General features: G+C 39.2%; 1 protein-coding gene across 1 annotated transcript in view; it reads right to left on the bottom strand.

Annotated features, from left to right (window-relative positions):
* Window positions 1–27,608, bottom strand: part of LOC114248881 (uncharacterized) — a 59,226-nt gene that overhangs the window by 9,411 nt on the left and 22,207 nt on the right. The window contains exon 2 of the mRNA XM_028182310.2: window positions 2,240–2,322. Coding sequence (XP_028038111.2) covers window positions 2,240–2,300 — 61 coding nt within the window. The 5' untranslated portion in view covers window positions 2,301–2,322. The remainder of the gene's footprint in view (window positions 1–2,239; window positions 2,323–27,608) is intronic.

The following is a 27,608-nucleotide window of genomic DNA, read 5'->3' as shown; positions in this document are numbered from 1 at the left end:
AAAATAGCATCCTCTATTGATTTAGACGAAAAATATTTCGACTGAAAGTAATATTTGGAAGGGTTCGTTTAGAATACACTTCGCTTTTGATTACGCAAAAGAAGCACCCGGAAAGACTAATTAAAAATGTTTGAGTATCTTTCAAGAATTAAAATATAATAAGGGCACTTTAGAAATACAAGTCCGGAGCCCAAAGGAATTTGAAATTTAATTTTCTGGAAGCGCGTTATGAAAATATTTTGAAACGTTCGAACGTTCTCAAGGACCCTTTGGTACAAAACAATTCTGTAAATTCGCATCTAGACGAGACTAACAATCAAGATGTTATTTTAACTAAAATACTTTATTTATTGTATAACAATTAATCGACGTTACACTGAATAGCTAAGTTTTGTAATAGCAAAATGTAATTAATTTATAGACGCGAATTGTTGGTCTCCCGTATGGATGTGGATGAGTATGTATGCGTCGTCCGGACGCGTAGTGTAATGTGTTAAAGGTAAGTAAGTACCTGAGTAGGCGTCGACGGTGTTCGGTTAATAAATTAAGTACGACACCTTGCACACCAATTAAATGTTTATTCAATTATACTTAGTCCACACGAAAATACAACACAGTCTATATTATTAAAATTATGAAGGATTGAAGGTTACGAGCACAGATAGTATAGTATAGTATAGACGCGAATTGTGGGATAAGCCCACAAATTGAATACTACTACTAGAAATATTTAAAATCCTGACTTTAAATTTTCGTTTTTTTTTATTGCTTAGATGGGTGGATGAGCTCACGGCCCACATGGTGTTAAGTGGTTACCAGAGCTTATAGACATCTACAACGTAAATGCCGTTACCCGCTTTAAGATATGAGTTCTAAGGTCTCACTTTTAACAGTACAACAGTTGCCCCGCCCTTCAAACCGAAACGCATTACTGCAAAAATAGGCAGGGTGGTGGTACCCACTCGTGCGGACTCACAAGACGCCCTAACACCTTACCACTCTCACACCACTCGTTTCCTTAACAATATAATAATTATATGTATAATTAAATTATTTGGGACAAATAACCCACTATGATTTGGCTCCAACCTCGGATTCCGTGTACCGTGATACAGAACTGAACTGATATACCCATGTATAGTATAACAGTCCCAATGGAATTGATATACTATAGGGTTTTTCAACAGGGACGCTCGAACTTTGACAGCTCATAGCGACCTTGGTAAAGCGATAGCTATTAAATTTGGCATGAACACATATTTAGTCGTGACATTTCACCATGGAACGATACACACTTGAAATTGATCGACTTGATATAGTAATTCAATGGGTTGAAACTGAATGAAACGAGATATGACGAAATGTAATGAAATTACGTCCAATCAAATGACTTCAGTGAGGTTTTTGGAAGACTCTCTTTCATTTCCTATACTTGTACACTATAACAGATTGTAAGCGATTAATAGGCCAACAGTATTATACGTTTAAACCTAAAAAAAATTAAGCTATTGCATAGATTTTATCGCGGGCCTTGGGCGCAGCTTGAGAGCGCAATCGTGAAATTCCGTAACGAAAAAAACCTTCCACCCCTCACTACGCCTACTATGTAGCTCGCGTTCAACACATTCACACGTTGCGCTTGTGTAGTGTTTAAAGTAAGAAGTCTAAACACCGATTTATGTGCTATCAAAATATGTGATATAATTTCGTGGGTAACACAACGATAGCGCGATTCAGCTTTTGCATCAAGCGCCATCTATCGGCGACAAACGGAATTGTAAAATAGAAAAATATATCACATTACAATGCGTTGGGCGTGCCATTTTCTATCGCTTAGTCGAAGAATTTTATTACTACTCCTACTACTAATTCAGTGATTGGAGTGGCATTAAAAATAAACTAGCTAAGCCGTTGATTCTGGGCGAATGAGAGTTAGAACTAGCATCCAAAGGCGTGTCTCTATCCCATGTAGCGCCCTCTAGTGAGTGCGCAGTCAAAATGGAGTACTCACAATGTAGCAGATTCATTGAAAGTTAGCCCACTGAGTTTCTCGCCGGATCTTATTTTATTGTTGTTTTAATATTAAATTATTATTGTCGATTTATAATTGCATAAGTTGATAAAAAATGCTATGCAATAGCTTTACCGCAGCAGTCTCCGAGTGCCACACGTCTTTTTTTTTACATTATTTTGCTCCTCGCGCTCCCACCAAAAATTCCGCTACGACTTTAATTATTACCTCGACAGGGCAAGGCAGCGAGTGCGGCGATCAAAAGAGCCGCCGTTGCCGGCGCACACATCTCTTCTACATCCTCACAGGCACTGTAAAAGAAATCAAAAAGTTGAATTTACTCGTGGTAGGACCTCTTGTGCGTCCGCACGGGTAGGTACCACCACCACACTGCCTATTTCTGCCGTGAAGCAGTAATGCGTTTCGGTTTAAAGAGCGGGGCAGCCGTTGGAACTATACAGAGACTTTAGAACTTATATCTCAAGCTGGGTGGCGCATTTACGTTGTAGAGTCTATGGGCTCCGGTAACCACTTAACACCAGTGTGAGCTCATGCACCCATCTAAGGTATAAAGAAAAAAAAATTAAATGTGAAAACGAATATTCTTTACTTGTACAGACGGAAGTAGGATCGCTGTTTCTAGCAATTGGCCTTGCTACGCTAGTGATGACCAGCGTCATATCTCAAGATGCACATAATATTAAGTGGCTCATTAATACAATAGCGTGAATGTTTCATTCTTTAGACATGAGGGTTAGCCTACATTTCTTTGTCAAAGTTGGTAGCATTTAATTACAATTCATCTTTGACCAAATTCACGACCAAATGGACCACAAAGCTATGAAAATAAATATAAAACATGATTTCAAAGTCACAATTGCTTTAAACTTCCCCTTTACTCTTCAAATTGAATACACCGTCACTAAACGTTTAGTCCCCTGTTAGAACTATCCGATTTGAAAGACGTTGATTGACAATCATTAAAATGAACATTCCAACCGAGTTTCAATTCTAAAACTATTCCCGGGAGAAATCTAAAACGACAAGCTTACTATTGAATAGGTATCTTATTATTGTTTATTAAAATTTTGGACATTCCCACCGGAACTAGGTGATTTAAGTTCTAAATTGTAATGGAAAATATGTAATTCAATACAAATGTAATATGATTACATATTATCATTCATATTTTTTTTTTTTTTTTTTTATTGCCTTTGTAGGCAGTCGAGCATACGGCCCACCTGATGGTGAGTGGTTACCGTCGCCCATGGACTTCAGCAATGCCAAGGGCAGAGCCAAGCCGCTGCCTACCGCTTAATACTCTCCACAAGCCTCGTTTGAAGTAGGACATGTGATAGCGCTCGGGAAACACCGTGGAGGGGAGCTCATTCCATAGCCGGATGGTACGTGGCAAAAAAGATCTCTGGAAACGCACTGTGGATGACCGCAGTGGCTCCAGGTAGTATGGATGAACTCTACTCCGGTGGCGGGCGGTGCGATGGTAAAAACGAGACGTTGGTATCATCTCGAACAATTCCTCAGAGCACTCCCCATGGAACATGCGGTACAAAATACAGAGGGAACCGAAGTCCCTCCGCAGACCCAGAGGCTCCAAACGATCCGTGAATAAGATAAACGTTATTGATTTTGAGGAATACGACAAAGGGAAGATCTGCCACCAAGCGGCTGAAATTGTTCAGTAGACAGTTTGAACGTTGTTGTTTGGAAATTGTAGTTAGCGATATTTAAGCATTTATCATATATCTTGTGTTCTATCATGACTATCGCTACAATGACAGATCTATTATTCGCTGTTTTTGGACGTAAATGTATGAAAGCAATTCATTTGCAGTTCGTCCATAGTGACGGTTTTCAAATACCAATTAGTGTTTAAGTGCCATAGACGCAACCCACTGAGTTTCTCACCGGATCTTCTCAGTGGATCACGATTCCGATCAGGTGGTAGATTAGGTGAAGCACTACTCTTGCTAGGGCCAATGTTAGCAAACCCTCTCAGGTTGAGCCGCGTGAGCTCACCTACTAGCCGTAGCGTAGGAGGAATAGTCCCTTAGACTGCCAGAGAATAGATAGGGATTAAAAAATACAGTATAAGTTAAAACTTAATAACTAAAACCGCTTGCAAAATTGAGACTTTGTTTTCAACTTAACGTTTTTTTTTAAATGATCTATTTCTTTCAGGATAAAAGTTTTGAATCAAGTTAAAATTGCGTGAAGTTTTGTATTGTAATCAAAGAAGGCGATAGTCCAGTGAATTTATAGTACGTTATTCAAATGATTCGCACACTTATGAGTTCACGCTCGATTAGTTATGCTTATTTGAGCATACAGTAACGACTATTAAACTGCTAAGTGCTTGAACAATAATACAACGATCGATTAAGTGTCCTGTGCTTAATTATGCATGTGTCTCGTATTTAACCTCAATTTCTGACGAAATCAAAGTAGGAAATGTTAATTAATGCCGATTTTCTTTTTTGTTTGGATCGGATAAGGTTATCTTTGTTATTGAATCTGAAAAAATTTTTTTTTTGCTTATTGATATGGAAAACACTACATTAAAAAATTTATATGCTAATACAATGTTTCAACGCCACCCGATTTTTATACCTTTTCTTAGTCATATTGTTTCTAAACTCTTCATTGAGGTATGTAAAATGCAATTTACATATATCTTTAATTCTAAATCAACTATATTTTCGTCTTTTATTTGTTCAAACACCCAGCGAAGCTATTAGAGCCGAAGAGAAAATTTCAATGACTAAATTAAATTACGAATGAAATGAGAAAACAGAGAAAAAGTAATTAAACATTTTATTGAAACATAGCTTGTAGTGGTGGCATCTTAACTTTAGAATAACCGTAGTTCGAGAACCAGAGAACGATAGAAGTTTGTTTTATTCGAGTCAAAAACAACTTTACCGTGCATAGTTGCTGAAAAATAATTAAATCGGTGAACCTTCATTACACAGGCAATGAATTATGAAATGCTGCCTGTGTCTGCATTGCAGTTAGAATATTAATAAACATTTTTAATAGTACTCGAATGTTCCTTCAGAACACTTAAATAGATTTAACAGTTTAAGTGGAATTAAACTTGTACCTAGTTCAAATTGAACAGTGTTTTGTCAAATCAATCTTGGATCCAGTCGGGTCTGTGTCCTTAGTGCGAGTTATTTAACGTTCTCGATAGCGTAAAAGTTAACTCATATTTGTATGGAATGGGATTGTTTGCCTACGCTTGCCGCTAGGGGCGCTGTTCCAACTGCATACAAAATTGGGCTAACTTTTACGCTATCGGAAACGTTAAAAAACTTGCACTAAGCACACTGGTTTTCGGATTCTGAGCGCAAGTTGAAGCAATTGTAGAAAAAAATGTTTATCCGACTATTAATTAAAATATGACTTGACTAGACTAGAAGTTTGACAAGACTTGTGATTGTAAATATAACTATAAATTTCTTTGTGATGTTTAATGAATTTTAAATGAATTTGTTGAAGAGACCTAACTACAGCTTTTAAAAGAGTCCTTAGCATGAGCATGTGGTTTAAGTGGTTAAGCTGTATAACCTTGCTAAAGTTATTGAACTTTAGCAAGGTTATACACATGATATACACACATATATGATAGTCACAACTAGATGGAGCATAATCATATCTGATATGCAATTAATGCAATAATGCAATTGATAATTATATTACAGCTGCTAAAGATTGTAAGCCCTAGTTAAGTATAAGTATTCTTTCTATTTGGGCTGCGATGTATTGATGAATTCCGTTTTTTTTTATTGCTTAGATGGGTGGACGAGCTCACAGCCCACCTGGTGTTAAGTTGTTACTGGAGCCCATGGACATCTACAACGTAAATGCGCCACCCACCTTGAGATATCAGTTCTAAGGTCTCAGTATAGTTACAACGGCTACCCCGCCCTTCAAACCGAAACGCATTACTGCTTCACGGCAGAAATAGGCAGGGAGGTAGTACCTATCCGTGCGGACTCAAGAGGTCCTACCACCAGTAATAAGGACCGTTTTAAAAGGAACAGAAGTTCCAATTGAGAGTTCGATCTCGGTGGATAAAATATTCAGGTGACACCAGATTTCTACCCTCTAAATGCTATACTTACAGGTGGAAAATCTGTATGGTACGTTAGTAGCTCCCTACGTCTATTTCTCTCGAGTTCATGCCTTCTTTGTCAATAATACTCCTGGGCATAAAACTTTTAGGAGGGCAGGGAGGGCATCCTTATGATGCGAAATCATCCATAGTATCACAAGTACGTTCGTATTGACGGCATAAAATGGCATTTAATAGTATGTATAATGGCAAATTAAAATACATTACTATATTACGTTACGTCGGTGTTTATTTTTTTGTTTAAATTTTCATAATAAAATTTAATTTTAAACAACTTTAAAACAACTTATTATATTATATATTATGTACAATATGTAAATAGAGCGCATTTCTAATGGTTTCGTTAAAAACAAGCCGACTCTATTTCTTTGAAACTCTAAACAGAAGCAAGATGGCGTTAAAACGAAATTTTCATTCTATTCGAAAGCATTAAGATCGGTATCGTGATTCGGAAGGTAACACGAAAGCCTCAGAACTTCGAGCTTAATATCATGCTAGCATCCGAAGGTGAATTAACCGGCATTTCTATGCGATATCGACGCAAAATAAGCACTTAAATTTACTTTAATAGCTATAACAAAATAAAACGTTATTTTGTTTTCGCAAACCTTTATATATAATAGCATCGTAATTTTTAAGCGTTTGCTTGTATTTCTGTAGTAGGTTTATTTAATTATTTATTTAAAAAAATACTGCCACATCACAAACATCTAACATTGAAAAGAAACTTAAACTATTTAATTTATGGCCTGATACATGTGACAACAATGGCGTACATAGCATTGGCAATTCATCGGCTCGAAAATGGAATACAATAATAATTAAAAAAAAACAGCACTATTCGTTGAAATATTAATAAAAATGTCTAAAAATGTCATGTCATATCGAAAAGAAGAAAAAAAAGAAATGTCAATACAATGTCAATATTTAGTAGGTTATACTGGACATTGGTCATTTTCAACTGCTCGTTTTCTAAAAATACAATTTGTATAGTGATATTGAATACGTTTTGATTCGGTAAATGCAATAAATAGACTTTTAACACACCAATCCCATGCTTCTTTAATAAAAATAACGCTATACACAACGCTTGTTTATGTTTATTGCATACAGGGTGAACTTTCTCACAGCGTATCCGATGTTAAGTGGTCACCAAAATCCATGGACATGATAGGAATGCCGCAACAACTCTATTTTGGCACCTACCCGTGCGGGATTTTAATACACACTGCAAACCAGTGGCATTTGTTATGCAGACGGTAACTTGCTCATAAATTAGAAAGTGCTACCCTAATTTACTCTTCCATTTCATCGTCTCATCGCTTGGAAAATAATTGGCTTTCCATAAATTCTCTCAGCTATTTCAACTATTTACGTTTTTAAATAACAATAAGACTTTTGGTATCGTTATAATATTTTTAGTACCTTGTCCTCGCCATATTCTGCACTGGCATGGTTCATATTATTGCAATAACGTCTGCATTATTGCAGTTCCTGCTGCAAAGGCTTTTGAAAGTAAGATGGAGCTTGTACTCATTCTACTGGATCTTCAAACTTATGTCTCAAGGATAGCATCATTGCTTGAGATACTTTTCGTAACCAAATAACAAAAATATCAAAATCGAATAAATCAGTAGGTTTGAGACGCATTGCGTTCTCTGCGTTATTCCATAGTTCTCAAAGTGCTTTGTTAAGGTCATGGCATATTCGTATTGTTATCATACAGTCCCAGTCTTTAGTAAGTTCCTCAAATTGTCGCCATACAATTTACTTAGCACTCGCTAAGCCCATGATAACATCATGACTGTAAATTTCAATCGCAGTCTTAAGTCTATGCAAATTAAGAGCTAAAACTAAATCCGCTCTTAAAATCTCGTCCCGAGTCTCAATTGTGATAAAATAAGGGACGCGCTGTCCTTTAATCTCGAACGAATGACAGCTTTGCGGCAGATACAGCCGCACTTAACACAGTGACTATTTTGAACCTGCGTATCAACTTGTCCATTGTTGTTATGTTTAATGTGTTCTGTTTATGAAGTTCATAATCGGCTTACTAAAAAAAAAAACACAACATTAAGCTTGTTTACGTTCTCTTAAGAATACTCGTATTAAGAATAAAATAGTTTGTTGACAATAGTCAATTCTACCCTGTGAAAACAAAAAGAGATTTGATAAAAAAGGCTGAAGGTTTTGAAAAATATATTAAATATGAACAAAAATAATTATCTAGTATTAATTGTAAAAGCGTTCCTGGTAGGACCTATAATAGTTCATTTGGATAATTATACATACCTGTGTATTTCAATCAAAAAAATTCAAAATAAAAGGAGAATCAGGGAAATTACTAAAAAAAATCATCGAAGCACTTCAAAGAAATCAATTTACGAACTCAATCAACACTCAGCAAAATGAAATAGCCATTTTTTTATATATAAATAAAACGTTTTTATTTCTGGTTCGAAATAAATCATACGCTTAAGGTCCCTCGTCTCCGCCGTCTCATAAATGTCTGCCAATAATAGTCAGCGGCCAACAAAGTGCTTACGTTTACAAATTAACCTTTGAACGACGCGAACTGTTTGTCGAAAGAAAATATTTATTTTTATTTTCCCAGAGACTCGTCACGTTTCTTATTTTTATTATATACTAGCTGACCCGGCAGACTTCGTAGTGCCTCAATCGATAAATAAGAGACCTAAACTTTTGTATAAAATAAACTTAAAACAAACAAAAGGAATCCGTCCGACGGTGGACACATCAAGGGAAAATCAAAATTGTTATTTTTATTTAATTCCGAGCATTTTCAAGCAAATAATTCAAGACCAAAATTAGCCAAATCGGTCCAGCCGTTCTCGAGTTTTAGCGAGACTAACGAACAGCAATTCATTTTTATATATATAGATTCCGATATTGCAGAGTGAGTTCTTTTCAACAGTATGTTAGTACATACATAACAAAAATTCCACGGATTCTGACACTGATTAAAACTAAATACTGAAGCTTTGTAAAATTTTATTTCATTATTATCAAACAAAAGAAAAAAACGCGTGTCTACGTGCAAGAGGATCACTTCCGAAGTCAAGATGGAAAATAAATATTTAATATACGAAATATCAAAATTATTTTATTTCTCGTAACTCCTTTTACCCGCACGGATAGATATCACGCTGTTCTCTGTTGCGAAGTTGTAATTAGTTCCGGTTTGAACTATGGGAAAGCCGTTATGTACAATTGAAACTTAGATAGACCACACGGGTGATGACATTTACGTCTATAGCTCTAATTGACACCAGGTAGTCCGAGAGATCGTTCTCCTTTCTTGTTTAGCCAAAAAAAAAACAATATTTTCTCGTTATAAAATTAAACCCGGAATGATGACGTAACTCTTAACGTTAACTTCATTTAACAACCGCATTCAGTGAACCTGAAATGGCATTTGACAGAAGCTTGCGTTGACGTGGGAAGGGAAAATCAGTCAGCTGGTTTTTAATAATTCTATTACTGTGCTCTTTAGCTTAAAAATACATAAAATTATTTATTTCGAAAAATTACGAGAATTGTTGTCTTTGTAAGACTCTGTATTTTTTGTATACTTTTGAAATTTTCTTTAATCTTAGGTTTTTATGTTCATTATATCCTGTTTTTTTGTATTGATTGGGTGAACGAGACCACGGCCCATCTGTTTTTAAGTAGTTAGTCAACAACGCAAATGGCACCACATACCTTGAGACAATTCAAGTCTGCTCAATATTACACGATGTTTTCCTTCATTGTGGAAGCTATTCGCGAACATTTATTAAACATGTATTTCATTAGAAAAAATTATAACTGCATGTGGGATACGAACGCCGGCACAGTTGCATCGCACGATACGAGTATACCGGGCGTCTTAACCTTTAGGCCATGACTACTTCGACGATATGTTTATTTATTCATTATTTCTCCACCTTGCTGCTTGTTGATGTTTGAACGTCATGTGCAGGAAGTGCTATACACGACCCATAGATCACAAGAATTTTTTATTTCTGATAAATAACTTACACTGAAACGTTCTCCTTGTGCGTCTTATGCTAAACGTCTCCCGATAATAACAAGGAGAGGGTGACAAATTGTTTACGGTGGAGCTTATTTACTTGCTTTTATATTAACGAGAAAATGATAAAATATTTTTTTCGTGAATCGTCAAGAGCGCCTCTTTATGCGGGCATGGGAACGTGGATGTTTTGTATTTTAAATATGTTTTATTTTGAAATGTGGTTTATTGTTCTAAAATTTAGATGTGATTTTTTTTGAGTTTTTGAATAAAGATCTGAAATTAATTGTGCTACTAATTTTTTGGTAGTAAAGGTCTCCCAGACATTCGCTATGGCTGCACATTTTTTAATAGTCGTCGCCTTCGTGACGAGTGCAGTTATTGTATATGGATATTGGGATATTTTTTTCTTACTTGATTTCTTTTTTATTTGATATTCAGAGCTAATGTTAAACAGAAAATGTTTTTTTTTAATTTTCAAATAAATAAAAAAAGAACTGGGCTTCATCTAGACGCGTATTTGGCACGTAAAGAAATTGTCTTAATTACTACATATAACATGGAATTTAGGTAAAATCTGTCCAAAGTCACCCACAGCCATCTAGCCCCAAACTAAAATTTCCTATTTGAAATACAAATTATACAAAATATTCCTAGTCAAATATTGTCAGATAGGACACAAAATTCTTTTTGAGTCCTATCTAAAAAAATTACGTTATTTTGAAGTAATTTAGAAACCGTCGTTTAAAAATCTTGAAAAAAATATTTGCAGCACTTCGAATAATAAATACTCCGAACCAAACAATTTAGAAAATTTTAATGCGATGGAAAAGACATTTTATACCTCACCGAAAAAATCATCTTATAAATAATGCATCAAAGACACGCTCCTATCTGGTGGGGTCGAGCGAATTCTCTCTTTTTCCATTAATTTAGCAGAATTTTTAAACTTGTCTCATAATAAAATAAATGTCATTTTCTATGACATGATGAATTAAAAAAAAACTCTTGTATTTCACGAAAACATTTTTATTTCAACGTCCGTGACTTTGATCCAATCGTAACGGTCTGGTGGGACTACATCTATCGAAATATTTGTGATGTTTTGTCGACCTGTAAATCTATACTTAGGTATATATAAAAATGAGTTGCTGTTCGTTAGTCTCGCTAAAACTCGAGAACGGCTGGACCGATTTGGCTAATTTTGGTCTTGAATTATTTGTGGAAGTCCAGAGAAGGTTTAAAAGGGAGATAAATATGCAAATTCTCGGAATTAAATAAAAATAACAATATTGTGTTCCCTTTGATCTGTCCCCCGTCGGACGGATTCCTTTTGTTTGTTTTAAGTTTATTTTATACAAAAGTTTAGGTCTTTTATTTATCGATTGAGACATTACGAAGTCTGCCGGGTCAGCTAGTCCGATATAAAAACGATTTCAAAATATACGGAACTTAAATATATTATGTATCATAAGCTCATTTATTTCGGTATAAAAAACAATTTAAAGTCGATTAATATTTATGGCTTATTTGTATTTTATAAGGTTGTTTGCGTTGACGCCTCGTTAATTAATCTCTTCGGGTTTAAACTTTTACGTACAGCTGTTGAAGGAAGTTCTATGAGAGTTTTCGCTATACTGTAATAAAGAATAAGTTCTGATTTATTGCCATTGTATGCAGACGAGCACATAACCCAACAGATGCCAAGTAGATCCAGTGACTACTGGTAGTCATGGACATCAGCAATACATACAAAATAGCCAGGCCGTCTACGGTAAAGTACTCACCTCCAAAGGAGACGCGCTTCTGGCTATCAAGTCCAGTGCAGTTTAAATAAAAACCAAAACTTATCATGTAAGCAATAAAGATGTTTTATTTTAATTATATAGGCTAATAAGGTTTGAAAGGTGGGGTAGCCGTTGTAACTATATTTGAGACCTTAGAACTTATATCTCAAGGTGAATGGCGCATTTACGTTGTAGATGTCTATGGGCTCCAGTAACCACTTAACACCAGGTGGGCTGTGAGCTCGTCCACATGGGTGGATTATGATTGGGTGCTTGCATGGGTTCTTATATGGATAAGCAATAAAAAAAAAGATCGACGTGTGCATGGTCCACTTAACTTTAAGCTATAACGCAGCGTTATCGCAATTTTGATATGTCAGCTTTAAGTTTCAGTTTCTTCACTACATAGTATAAAACAAAGTCGCTTTCTCTGTCCCTATATCCCTACGTATGCATAAATCTTTAAAACTACCCAACGGATTTTGATGCGGTTTTTTTAATAGATAGAGTGATTGAAAATAAAGGAAAATTTATGAATTTTAAAAAATTGAAAATATATGTAATACCATCCATTAAATAGTGGAGAAATCAATAATAAATTACAGTTTCCGAAGGGAAGCGAGGGCGGGTCACTAGTTTTCTTATATACGTAATCAAGTCGTTTTTCTTATATCCCTAGGCTTGCCATAAATACTGAGACAAACGAAAAAAAAATTTCTATTGCAAATAACATTTATTACTTTTACAGTGTGTTAGTTTAATACATAAATATAAAACAATTTAAAGTATAAAAAGCTTATTCGAAGTGGTCTCCATTGGCTGCAATACAGTCCTTTAAACGTTGAGGCCAGTTATCAATAGAAGCACGCACTCTTTCCATGGGAAATTTTTTCACTGCCAATCGTACGGATTGTTTTAGGGACCCGAAATTATCATGGCGTTTAGAGCAAGCCGTACTCTCTAAAACTGACCATCAATCATAATCCAGCGGATTAAGATCGGGACTAGACGACGGCCAGTCTTCAGCTCTGATGAAGTCCGAAACGTTCGTTTCCAACCAAGACTGCGTAGACCGGCTTTATGACCTGGCGGAGTCTTGCTGGAAGGACCATTCTTTATTATTGAATATGGTGTTGTTAAGGGGCTTCAGTACCTTCTCAAGAATGGTATCTTGATACACTTGTGCCGATGTTTTGATACCTTTTTCACAAAAGTATGGCTCAGTCACTCCTTCATAGCTAATATCCCACCAAACCATCACTGAAGTCGGATAGTGCCCACGTTGCACTCTGTCGACTAATAGGAAGAGTGCGTGCTTCTATTGATAACTGGCCTCAACCTTTCAAGGACTGCATTGCAGCCAATGGAGACCACTTCGAGTAAGCTTTTTATACTTTAAATTGTTTTATATTTATGTATTAAACTAACACATTGTAAAAGTAATAAATGTTATTTACAATAGATTTTTTTTCCATTGTAACAGTATTTTTGGCCAGACTAAGTATATGTTAATAAGATCCGAGCTAAGACATTGTAGCAACATTTTAACGGGATATGATTTTTTGTCTACTCCTATTTTGTATCAGGAAGAAACGACTCGATGTTCCGGGATTGGCGTCAAGCCAAAACTCTTCTTACAATGTCACGGGAAATCATTAATAATCATCATTTCTTGTTACAAAAAAAATGTGTTCTGTTTCAAAAGGCACTTTGGTACTTACTCTAATCTATTAAACAAAATGACATAAAAAAATACCCTGTCTCTTTTTTATTTATTGCTTAGATGGTTGGACGAGCTCACAGCCCACCTGGTGTTAAGTGGCTACTGGAGCCCATACACATCTACAACGTAAATGCGCCACCCACCTTGAGATATAAGTTCTAAGGTCTCAGTATAGTTACAACGGCTGCCCTACCCTTCAAACCGAAACGCATTACTGCTTCACGGGAGAAATAGGCAGGGTGGTGGTACCCTCCCGCGCGGACTCACAAGAGGTCCTACCACCAGTAATTCTGTAAAATTTCTGCGGCGGTGGAACTATATGTTCTATTCTCAAGTGTGGAAAACTGCTATTTACATACAGTTGGGACATAGAGCACCCATGGTAATTACGTGGTCTATGATTTCGGAACCTAAAGCTTACGTACATAAAAAAAAATCCTAACCTCAAATTTCAGTTATTGTTATCAATAATGCTGTAATTGAGGCACTTGCGCCACATAAATGAGACCTTTAAGCGATGTTAGAGGCGAATATAATTTCTTATCACGTATAAATACGTTCAGGATGATATCGACATGTGTACGTGCCTCTACAGCAGACTGTAATTACTGATTCTGTATTCAAGAAGCGGTACGTATGCTCACACATTGGCGTTCATAAACGCGAAATTTCTGCTTAATCTGTTAAGGGTAGTTTAAATGTAGGCAATACGACTCCTCATTAAGTGTATTCTCGGCTATTCTCAGAATGTTATAGTCGGTATGCTTAACGTTTTAATCTAGTATTTATTCAATCAGAGCTTTTACTGTTTGTCGAGAATCGTAAGTCAGACGGATAAGTATAATCACTTTGTTTCTGTGTTTATTTGTGGGTTTTGCATTTTATCTACCTTTTTTTTATTGCTCAGATGGGTGAACGAGCTCACAGCCCACCTGGTGTTAAGTGGTTACTGGAACCCATAGACATCTACAACGTAAATGCGCCACCCACCTTGAGATATTTTTCAAAATTTACAAGGGATGATGGGTAAAGAGCTAGAAATTGAAATGTTTTTAAATATGCATAATATTAATGTATTCTATGTCACTGAGCACTGGTTTAGAAACTATGAATTATTGTTTAATTTTAATGATCACCAGCTGTCAAGTTCCTTCGGCAGAGAGAACGCTATTCGCGGTGGCTCACTGATTCTCGTTAGTAAATGTTTGAAATGTAAGGAACGAAAGGATGTAGTGGCCCTCTCTGTTGAGAGAATTATTGAAATTTCCTGTGTTGAGCTTGAGCACCTCATCGTTGTCTGCGTCTACAGACCTCCTGATGCGTTATATGATTCTTTTGAAAATATTTTGTAAAATGTATTGCTAAAGCTTTCTGTCTCTAATAAACAAATTTTTGTATGTGGTGATTTTAATATTAATCTTTTAGAAAACACAAATACCACAATTAGATTCAGAACACTGTTAAAGTCATATAACCTCCCAAACTTATTTTTAGAGCCTACTAGGACAACGACCACATCGGCAACATGTTTAGATAACATATTTACAAATGTAACACCGATTAACAAAAAAATTATTAATCTTTTGAATCTAATATGAATTCTGAAGATAAAAATACTCTTGTGATTGTTCCTATTAATAAAAAACGAATTGAGAAGTTTAGAAATAATATTAAGCAAGAACATTCAGAAATTATTAAGGGGCTTCACTACCTTCTGAAGAATGGGATCTTGATACACTTGTGCCGATGTTTTGATACCTTTTTTACAAAAGTATGGCTCAGTCACTCCTTCATAGCTAATAAATACCCCACCAAACCATCACTGAAGTCGGATAGTGCCCACGTTGCACTCTGTTGACTAATTGGGAAGCTTCCTTAGAGCTTTGAGCATAAATACGGTCATTTTGTTTGTTAAAATGTTGCTCAATCGTAAAAAAATTCTCATCCGTAAACAAACATTTTCTATGACCTACCTCCCTTTGCGTACCGCTTCAGTAGATGTTTCGATTTTACCACCCTAATCTCTTTTAAGTTATCAGTTAAGAAATGGCCAGTACGTCTCTTATAGGCTGCAAGTCCTAAGTCATCTTTTAAAATACGCGACATGGTTCTAGGTGCTATCTTCATCTCCCGAGATAAAATCTCTTGCTTTCGGACAGGGTTTCTTCGAATTCTTTCCCTTACTGCTTTGACCACCTTTTTCATACGAACACTACGTGGACGGCCAGATCTTGTTTTGTCACAAACAGAGGAGGTCTCATTGCACCTATTAATAGCCCGGTACATAAACATTTTACTAATACCAAGCGTATGGAGAGTTTTAAAAATTGCATTTGGATCCATACCTACTTTGTGTAATGCAATCACAGCGATTCGGTTCTCTTTATCACCCCACTCCATTTTAATATCGCAAAATATTGTACAATGTATTGGCGCCAAAATGAGAAAACTCAATGAGCAATCATATAAAAATGACAGATTCCAAATTCAAATGTAATATTTTGATTATTTTTAATTGTAACAGTATTTATGGCCAGACTAAGTAGTTACAACGGCTGCCCCACCCTTCAAACCAAAATGTATTACTGCTTCACGGCAGAAATAGGCAGGGTGATGGTACCCACCCGCGCGAACACACAAGAGGTCCATCAATCAAATAATATATTCCATTGTTTTCTTAAAATAGACTAAAAAATACGTATAGGCATTCTAGGTATGCTATTCAGTTAGATCTAGCACTTGAAGTTAACTACAGTAGCTTTAAATAAATAATCTATATCTGTAAAAATATAAATTAAATACAAGGTTTCATTTGTCTTTCTAAAGTAAAAGGTTTATTTTCAAGATTATATCTTAAATCTGCCCGATAAAGATAATTATGGCTAGGGCTGCCTCATATTCCAAAGATTTTATTTCATGATTTTAGATTATCGAAAACTTAATTTTTGGATAATAGATAGGATAAATTCAGAAGCTATTAGAATTAAAATAAATTAAAAAACAATATTTAAAAACGTGTTTAGTATTAAAAAGTTATTAAAAATAATCAATTTTATGGTTTTTGTATTTGAATGCTTTTTTTAATGGGTATTTGTTTATTCTACGTCCATTTTTTAGGAGTGGGAGTGGTGCGTGATGTAAGCCATCACGTTAACCTGTAAATATTACCTGCTTTTTAAGTTGTTTTTTTTTTGCTTAGGTCGGTAGACGATCTCACGGCCCACCTGGTGTTAACTGGTTAACGGAGCGCATAGACATCTACAACGTAAATTCCGCGACCCGCCTTGAGACATGAGTTCTAAGGTCTCAGTATAATTACAACGGCTGCCCCACCATTCAAACTGAAACACATTACTCATGGCAGAAATAGGCAGGGTGGTGATTCCGATAGAGGCACCCGTCACGTGCGGACGTGCTCATCGACCACTCGATTGCCCGGCCTTTGTTCGCCCGGCTTTTGTTAGCCCGGCCATTGTTCGCGCGGCCTGTGTTCGTGGTACATCTGCCGACAAACTGTCTTCCTGGAAGTGTTTAATTGTTTTTGTTTCATTTGTTATTTCCGTTTTGTTGTGTTTTTTTCGTTGTCCTGTAGTAATCGTGCCGCATCGCCACCTGTGTTCAATAGAACCGCTCAGGTCCGAGAAGTTGGGGTCTCGCCGCAAGGCGAGTGTTTTCTAAGACCCAGGGTAGCCCCACCTGGGCACGTAGCCATCATGGACGCTGTATTTGCGGAATTTCTCCGGCTTCGCTACCCAAAGCTCACTTCCGAGTTTCAGGCCTTCAAGGCCGATCACACCGCGAGCCCTCTCGTGGACTCCGCCGAGCTCGCTGCTCCTGCGTCGCCTGTACCTGCGTGCAAAGCTTCTGCATCGAGCACCGCAGCCTCCGTCGTGCCTGCCGTTCCCGCGTCGCCTATACTGGCGAGTAAAACTGCTGCGTCGTCCGCCGTGGTCACCGTTCCAGCAGCGCGATCATCCGCGGCCTCCGTCGCACCCTCCAAAACACCTACTCGTAGGTCACCTACGCCCGCCTCCTCGTCCTCCGACTCTGACTCGGAGATGGAGGTCGACCTCGCCCCCGCCTCATCGACGGATGGATTCACCCTGGTGCAAAAGGGTAAGAAGCGTGCCGCGGAGTCTCGAGCTCCCGCGGCCGCTAAAATTAGCAAAGCCGCGAACGCGTCGCGCCCCCGCCCTCAGACTCCCGTTGCGCCTCCAGCCCGTGCCACTCCGTCGCCGCGTCCGGTGGCACAAAATAAAACCCAGACCCCTCCCCCGGTAATCCTTCAAGAGAAGGCAGCTTGGGAACGAGTTTCTCTGGCCCTTAAGGCCAAAAATATCAATTTCACGAATGCCCGTAACCTCGCGAACGGCATTCAAATTAAGGTTCGAACACCCGACGACCATAGGGCCCTCTCTTCTTACCTCCGTAAGGAGCGTATAAGTTTCCACACGTATACGCTCCAGGAGGAGCGCGAACTCCGTGCCGTTATACGTGGCATCCCTAAAGAGTTGGATGCCGAGCTCGTTAAGGCCGACCTTCTCGAACAAGGCCTACCGGTTAACTCCGTACACCGCATGCATACAGGCCGCGGAAGGGAGCCATATAATATGGTTCTCGTCGCCCTCCAGCCTACCCCCGAGGGTAAGCAAATATTCAACATCCGAACGGTCTGTAGCCTTTCCGGAATCGCAGTCGAAACCCCACACAAGAAAGGCACACCTAGCCAGTGCCATAACTGCCAATTATACGGGCATTCTTCCCGTAACTGTCACGCGCGCCCCCGATGCGTCAAGTGCTTAGGCGATCACGCCACGGCCCTATGCACTCGCGATCAAAAAACCGCGATGGAACCGCCTAGCTGCGTCCTGTGTCGAACACAGGGTCACCCCGCAAATTACCGCGGATGCCCCCGAGCCCCTAAAATAAATCGACGCGTCGCCCGCCAAAACCGCCTCCGAGCTTCCGGCCCAGACATCAAAGCCTCGGCACCCTCTGTGTCGCAGGCTAAGCCAGCGTTCGTTCCGGCGCCGGTGCCCAGTGTCTCGGCCTGGGCGAAACCGCTGCCGTACACGAACACGGCTACAACTCCCTCCTCCGCAATTCGTCCCGCCCCTGCGACTCGTCCCTCTCCCGCGACTTGCCCTCCGACCGCGTCCGACAATCTCGCTTTAGCGATCGACTTCTTTCAGTCGATCAACTTTGAGCGCGTTAACGCTTTGGGCGACGCCATTCGCGCTGCCTCCACTGCACAACACTTTATCGCCGTTGTGCAAGAATACGCCGACGTATACGCGTCATTAAATACGTACGTCCTCCCCTCACTCCGCCGGTAATCAATGGCGTATATAAGTAGAATAAAGCCCCTATCCGTAACGATAGGATTTTTTAACGCTTACGGTCTCGCAAATCAACGTGATCAGGTTTCTGACTTTTTGCGTGACCATCAAATTGATATCTTTTTAGTGCAGGAGACCCTACTTAAGCCCGCGCGCCGTGACCCTAAAATCGCGAACTATAACATGGTCAGGAACGACAGGCTCTCTGCTCGTGGTGGTGGTACCGTCATTTACTATAGAAGAGCCCTGCATTGCGTTCCGCTCGATCCTCCCGCGCTCGCTAATATCGAAGCATCAGTGTGCCGAATCTCACTGACGGGACACGCGCCGATCGTTATCGCGTCCGTTTATCTTCCACCGGATAAGATCGTTCTAAGCAGTGATATCGAGGCGCTGCTCGGCATGGGGAGCTCTGTCATTCTGGCGGGCGACCTAAATTGTAAACACATCAGGTGGAACTCACACACTACAACCCCGAATGGCAGGCGGCTTGACGCGTTAGTCGATGATCTCGCCTTCGATATCGTCGCTCCGCTAACCCCGACTCACTACCCGCTAAATATCGCGCATCGCCCGGATATACTCGACATAGCGTTATTAAAAAACGTAACTCTACGCTTACACTCGATCGAAGTAGTTTCAGAGTTAGATTCAGACCACCGTCCCGTCGTTATGAAGCTCGGTCGCGCTCCCGATTCCGTTCCCGTCACGAGGACTGTGGTGGATTGGCACACGCTGGGCATCAGCCTGGCTGAATCTGATCCACCATCGCTCCCGTTTAGCCCGGACTCTACCCCGTCTCCTCAGGATACCGCTGAAGCCATAGACATCTTAACGTCACACATCACCTCGACATTAGATAGGTCATCGAAACAAGTTGTAGCGGAGGACTTCCTTCACCGCTTCAAATTGTCCGATGATATTAGGGAACTCCTTAGAGCTAAGAACGCCTCGATACGCGCCTACGACAGGTATCCTACCGCGGAAAATCGAATTCGAATGCGTGCCCTACAACGCGACGTAAAGTCTCGCATCGCCGAAGTCCGAGATGCCAGATGGTCTGATTTCTTAGAAAGACTCGCGCCCTCTCAAAGGTCTTACTACCGCTTAGCTCGTACTCTCAAATCGGATACGGTAGTAACTATGCCCCCCCTCGTAGGCCCCTCAGGCCGACTCGCGGCGTTCGATGATGATGAAAAAGCAGAGCTGCTGGCCGATACATTGCAAACCCAGTGCACGCCCAGCACTCAATCCGTGGACCCTGTTCATGTAGAATTAGTAGACAGTGAGGTAGAACGCAGAGTCTCCTTGCCACCCTCGGACGCGTTACCACCCGTCACCCCGATGGAAGTTAAAGACTTGATCAAAGACCTACGTCCTCGCAAGGCTCCCGGTTCCGACGGTATATCTAACCGCGTTATTAAACTTCTACCCGTCCAACTCATCGTGATGTTGGCATCTATTTTCAATGCCGCTATGGCGAACTGTATCTTTCCCGCGGTGTGGAAAGAAGCGGACGTTATCGGCATACATAAACCCGGTAAACCAAAAAATCATCCGACGAGCTACCGCCCGATTAGCCTCCTCATGTCTCTAGGCAAACTGTATGAGCGTCTGCTCTACAAACGCCTCAGAGACTTCGTCTCATCCAAGGGCATTCTCATCGATGAACAATTCGGATTCCGTACAAATCACTCATGCGTTCAACAGGTGCACCGCCTCACGGAGCACATTCTTGTGGGGCTTAATCGACCAAAACCGTTATACACGGGAGCTCTCTTCTTCGACGTCGCAAAAGCGTTCGACAAAGTCTGGCACAATGGTTTGATTTTCAAACTATTCAACATGGGCGTGCCGGATAGTCTCGTGCTCATCATACGGGACTTCTTGTCGAACCGCTCTTTTCGATATCGAGTCGAGGGAACCCGCTCCTCCCCACGACCTCTCACAGCTGGAGTCCCGCAAGGCTCTGTCCTCTCACCCCTCCTATTTAGCTTATTCGTTAACGATATTCCCCGGTCGCCGCCGACCCATTTAGCTTTATTCGCCGACGACACGACTGTTTACTATTCCAGTAGAAACAAGTCCCTAATCGCGAAGAAGCTTCAGAGCGCAGCCCTAGCCCTAGGACAGTGGTTCCGAAAATGGCGCATAGACATCAACCCATTGAAAAGTACTGCGGTGCTATTTCAGAGGGGAAGCTCCACACGGATTTCCTCCCGTCTTAGGAGGAGGAATCTCACACCCCCGATTACTCTCTTTAGTCAATCCATACCCTGGGCCAGGAAGGTCAAGTACCTGGGCGTTACCCTGGATGCATCGATGACATTCCGCCCGCATATAAAATCAGTCCGTGACCGTGCCGCGTTTATTCTCGGTAGACTCTACCCCATGATCTGTAAGCGGAGTAAAATGTCCCTTCGGAACAAGGTGACACTTTACAAAACTTGCATAAGGCCCGTCATGACTTACGCGAGTGTGGTGTTCGCTCACGCGGCCCGCACACACATAGACACCCTTCAATCTCTACAATCCCGCTTTTGCAGGTTAGCCGTCGGAGCTCCGTGGTTCGTGAGGAACGTTGACCTACACGACGACCTGGGCCTCGAATCTATCCAGAAATACATGAAGTCAGCGTCGGAACGGTACTTCGATAAGGCTATGCGTCATGATAATCGCCTTATCGTAGCCGCCGCTGACTACTCCCCGAATCCTGATCATGTAGGAGCCAGTCACCGTCGACGCCCTAGACACGTCCTTACGGATCCCTCAGATCCAATAACCTTTGCACTAGACGCCTTCAGCTCTAGGAGCAGGCTTAGGGACCTCGGTAACCGTACTCGTCGAACTCGACAAAGAGTTCGCCGTGCAACCTAACCCATGAATCAGCTCGCTGAGTTTCTCGCCGGATCTTCTCAGCGGGTCGCGATTCCGATCCGGTAGTAGATTCATTCGCGAAGCAGCTACTCTTGAGTTGTTAGGTCTCCTTCGGAGGCGCTCGGGTAGCTGTTAGCAAATCCCACCCCTCCTGGCTGAGCCTTTGCTCGCCCACTTGTCCTGGTGAAACTGGAAAGGCCTCCGGGCCACCAGTAATCCTTCAATCATAAAAAAAAAATAAAAATAAAAAAAAAAAAAAAAAAAGGCAGGGTGGTGGTACCTACCCGTGCGGACTGACTAGAGGTCCTACCACCAGTAATACGCAAATCATAATGTTTGCGGGTTTGATTTTTATTACACGATGTTGTCCCTTCATCGTGGAAATTAACCGTAAACATTTGTTAAGTACGTATTACTTTAGAAAAATTAGTACTTGTCAGCGGGATTCGAACACCGGTGCATCGCATTCTTATCCTTTAAGCCACGACTTTCGGCTCCAAAGTTTGGGCAGTCATTATGTTAAAACTAATTGAGACCTCAATCTTAAGATCCAAGTGCCACTCGTCCCGAGATCTGATGGAGCGTGAGCTCATTTGCCACCACTTGTCCGATTTCGATGAAACCTGGATAATTAACATTGACCTTTCCTGGAAGGTTTCGTGCTTAATAAACCTAAAGGTATGGGTGAAAGACTTATCAACGCGTATGTGTTAAATGGAAATTGAGTGTTTCGTAAATGATCATCAGGGATTCGAAATTCGATTATATCGTGTTAATACCTCAACAGTTATTTTAAGTGTGGAATTTTCTTTTGTGTCTGGTCATTTAAATTTGAAAAATAAACTACTTATTTCTGATTTATAAATAGACTATAGTTTTACTCGTGTCTTGACTCGTGTTATTGTAGAAATTTATTAAATCTATCACTCGAGTATTATCCATTTTTCTGGAAGTAAAGTACCTTGTATACTTTTCTATATCCCTGACAATGTTGCAATAATTCCTGATCGATTAATTTACGACAGCTTATCAGACAAACTTCGTATTTATAAAATTAATTTAATGTTATGCTTATGCTATGTGTTATGCTTCAACAAAGTTGCATCGCCAGGTCTTTAATTTCTTAGTCACGACTCTGATTTTCACTTCTTACTCTCACATTGAAGATCGACTCCAGGATTTTTATTCTGAATTCATTGGCTCGCAAGAATTGTATGTTGAACAACTTTGAACGCCAATTAAGATATCCACATAGCTCTTACGCTCGTGTAACTTGGAAATTTCGAGGAATAACATTAACGCAGCCGTGTAACGAGGCTACGAATTCTAACACAGCGTAATAGCAACCAGCCCTCGGGCTTGCTTAGTAAACTGCTAGATAAAATAGATACCAATTCATTAAGCAATTTAGCTATGTCAAATATATGTAACATATGCTTTATGACATAAAGAGGTTAATAGGTTATACAGGTGACATAAATGTTAATTTCAATATTGAAACATTAGAAGAACGAACATAAGAAATATAAAAACATTTTTGATTTTTTTTTTATTGCTTAGATGGGTGGACGAGCTCACAGCCCACCTGGTGTTAAGTGGCTACTGGAGCCCATGGACATCTACAACGTAAATGCGCCACCCACCTTGAGATATAAGTTCTAAGGTCTCAGTATAGTTACAACGGCTGCCCCACCCTTCAAACCGAAACGCATTACTGCTTCACGCCAGAAATAGGCGGGGCGGTGGTACCTACCCGTGCGGACTCACAAGAGGTCCTACCACCAGTAACACCACCAGTAATTGTAAAATAGCTTTAAATGTTGTTTCTCTTTATAGAACAACTCAGTTTGTGCTATAGTTTTATTAGGCTAAACTTTATTTTTATGTGAAATAAACATTATATATATTTAACTATAGTAATTCAGCATTATAAAGGGTTTTTTTTTGTGAAAGCTTAGATGGATTTTTTTGTTCTATTATACAAGCCGTATATTTGTTTGTTCATCGTAGTTTAAAACGAAGAAACAATCCAAACAAAAGCATCAAAAACTCGAGGCTCACGGAACACGGCGATATTTCTTTACCTTACCTTTTAGACCTTACCTTACTTACCTTACTTATTACCTTAAAGGCATAAAAACGCGTGCTGGTTATAAAGGAACTAGTAAAAGAGAAATTGTCAAGAAACGTTTTAGTAGTAGAACTATAAACTTTACGTTTACCGGTGTGGGAAACAGATGCACGGTATAGGAATGATGTGTTCGCTCCATTTTATTTTATCAAACGGTTTCATTGATAATAGGCATAAAAAAGGTATACCTAAATATTACTAAGAAATATAGGGCCACTGTGGTTTATTTGGTTGATTAATCTGAACATTGCAGGTATTTTTGCCTTGTGCTTTTGAGCCTTTGCTCGCCCACCTGCCCTGATGAAACTGGAAAGGCCTCCGGGCCACCAGTAATCCCTTAAACATAAAAAAAACAAATATTTTATTTCAAACTAGCGATCCGCACTCGCTTCGCTTCAGAACTTCGATCAATAGTATTGATCGAAGCTTCGAAAACATGAAATTTTATTATTGATAGCGGAGTCCCGTATGGTACCCGCGGTTATTGTCGTACCGCGGGTGACGTTGCGGGGCGAAGCTAGTCTAAAAAAAGTAGCTTAAGTTACTCCTTATATCATCAGCTACCTATCAGTGAAAGTTTCATCAAAATCGGTCCAGCCGTTCCAGAGATTAGCCGAAACAAACAGACAGACAAAAATTGTAAAAAATGCTATTTTGGTCTATGTACCGTATATATATTCATATGCATGTAGTAAAAAGCGGTTATTTCAATATTACAAACTGACACTCCAATTTTATTTATATGTATAGATGAGATAATCTTTTGTCAGTCCAATTTATCATTACATAAATTTTCGACCAGCTAGCTTGATTGAGTACCCGATTCAAACTTTGTATAGTTAGCAAGCTTACGCAAGGTTCTTGGCAGTACATCGTCATATCGTGATATGTGGAGAGAGCACACTGCTTCAGCGTAAAGCTTGTCTTTTTTAATAGATTAAACAGAAATATTTCAAATGACACAATCTATTGTCAGTCCAACTTATCATTGCATGAAATCTTCGACCAGCTAGCTCGATTGAGTACCCGATTGGAACTTTGTATAGTTAGCAGCTTAGGCAAGGTTCTTGGCAGTACGTCGTCATATCGCGATAGGTAGGATAGGAGTGCGCGCAGCCTCAGCATAAAAAATGTTTTTTTTTCTAGATTAGACTGTGTTTTATTGGCATTTACACGGCTGTTCTCTGATCTCACACTACCGCTAAACTATTTACTTGTTTGATGAATAAGACGTTAATATACTGTCTATAGAATTGTTGTATATATATCGTTATTTATACTAATATTATAAAGCTAAAGAGTTTGTTTGTTTGAACGCGCTAATCTCAGGAACTATTGGTTTGATTTGAAAAATTCTTTCAGTGTTAGATAGCTCATTTCTTGAGGAAGGCTATAGGCTATATAACATCACACTAAGATAAGAGCACCAATAAAGAATGCTTCGAAATCGGAGCTTAAACAGCTCCTTAGCATTCTATAATTCAAAAATATTTTCTTTCTACGTAAATGAAGTGGGGGGTAAAATTTAGCGTTATGCCAAAATAACTATTGAACGCGGATGGAGTCGCGGGCAAAAGCTAGTAACAAATATACGTATTATTGTAACATTTTATTTTTTTTCGACTACATTATGCAATACATGTTTTCTTGGTTTATTTTCGGACGTAACTATCGGTCTATATATTTACGGTCGGTTTTGACTAACTTGTTATTTACGCTTCCACGAGCATATGATACGTTGTACGCTTCGATAATACAAATCCAAATTACAATTCTAGGCTCGTTAATGCATGATTTAGCAAAGGAATATTAAATAGCTTACGCGAAAACATTAGGCAATCCTGGATATGTTTTTTTTTTATTGCTTAGATGGGTGGAAGAGCTCACAGTCCACCTGGTGTTAAATGGTTACTGGAGCCCATAGACATCTACGACGTAAACGCGCCACCCACCTTGAGATATAAGTTCTAAGGTCTCAGTATAGTTACAACGGTTTCTCCACCCTTCAAACCGAAACGCATTACTCCTTTACGGCAGAAATAGGCAGGGTGGTGGTACCTACCCGTGCGGACTCACAAGAGGTCCTACCACCAGTAAAAAAGTTTTATCAATTTATTTATTTATTAGGCTCACAATACATATCACGAGCTAAAGATACATAAAAAATACAAATAACAAGAAACAAAATCTGGCTTGCAACATAAGTTATGTGCGCACGACAAAACAAGACATATAGTGTTGAATTTGTACAACAACGTTCCTTACAATTACGACAAAACAACACGATAACGAAAACTAATCTAACGTATAACGTAAGGAAAAAAAATATATATTCACAATATAACACATTAATCAATTGCAGATAAGTAGCGTTCAAATCAATACTTTTGAAATAAACTTGAAGTAAATCGCTTAAGTTTCCGTAATAGCTGCGAATAATTTTATCTGTTTGATTAACAGCTTCCAAACAGTTAATCGGGCTTCGGATGATTTATTGATTCACCGATTTTGCTCTAATATAAATCGTTGTATTTAAATTATTGTACATAATTTGAATGCAATTTATATATAATTTGAAAATAAATATAATTTGCGGTAGGCAGCGGCTCGATTCTGTCCCTGGCATTGCCGAAGTCCATGGGCGACGGTAGCCATTCACCATCAGGTGGGCCGTATGCTCGTCTGCCTACAAGGGCAATAAAAAAAACCGCCTTGAGACATGTGTTCTAAGGTCTCACTTTTAGCAGTACAACGGTTGCCCCGCCCCTCAAACTACCGATTTTTATTACACAATGTAGTTCCTTAACCGTGGAAGTAAATCGTGAACATTTGTTAAGTACGTATTTCATTAGAAAAATTGGTACCCACCTGCGGGATTCCAATACCGGTGCCTCTTTACTGCTTCGCGAGTGAAATAGGAAGGGTGATGGTACCCACCAGTGTAAGCTCAGAAGATGCCTACAATCAGTTGTTACGTAAATTTAGATTTTTATTACGTCGAGTTGTCCCTTCCACGTGAAAGTAATTCCTGAGGATGTATTAAGTAAATATGTATAGTTATTCTTCTAGAATATTATATTACTTACCTCAAGAAATTTAAAAGAATTAAAATATGTACATTACATCTATAGAGTGTAATGAAGAAACATTTTCTTTATCAAAAATTTGCTGATTTCATTATTTTTAGTACTTTCTCCGAAATTATCGTTTCTTTCTCATTCAGTACGTTCAAACATGTCTAATGTTGACAGTACTAAGAATTTTACGATCGATTTATCCGAGGCATTAGAAAGAATCAACAAGAAAACGCCTTAAAGAATCGGCGAAAAGACTCAGCGGGATTGTGCGTAATGTATTTTTTATTTATTTACTTTGCCTTACTTAGACAGCTCTTTTACAACCCGCCTACTCTTAGGTGCACCTGACGTCTCTGTTACCAAGAGTTTCAATATACCCCTAGCTGACTAAAAGAACTGTGAGTATGTTTGAACAAATTTCACGTTATGTACCATTCTTTTTGAGCGAATAAAATTTGTTGCTGGAGAATATTT

The sequence above is a fragment of the Bombyx mandarina genome, chromosome 10 (genome assembly GCF_030267445.1).
Source record: "Bombyx mandarina strain Sakado chromosome 10, ASM3026744v2".
In the NCBI taxonomy this organism is placed as follows: domain Eukaryota; kingdom Metazoa; phylum Arthropoda; class Insecta; order Lepidoptera; family Bombycidae; genus Bombyx; species Bombyx mandarina.
This window is presented reverse-complemented; position numbering and strand designations above follow the sequence as displayed.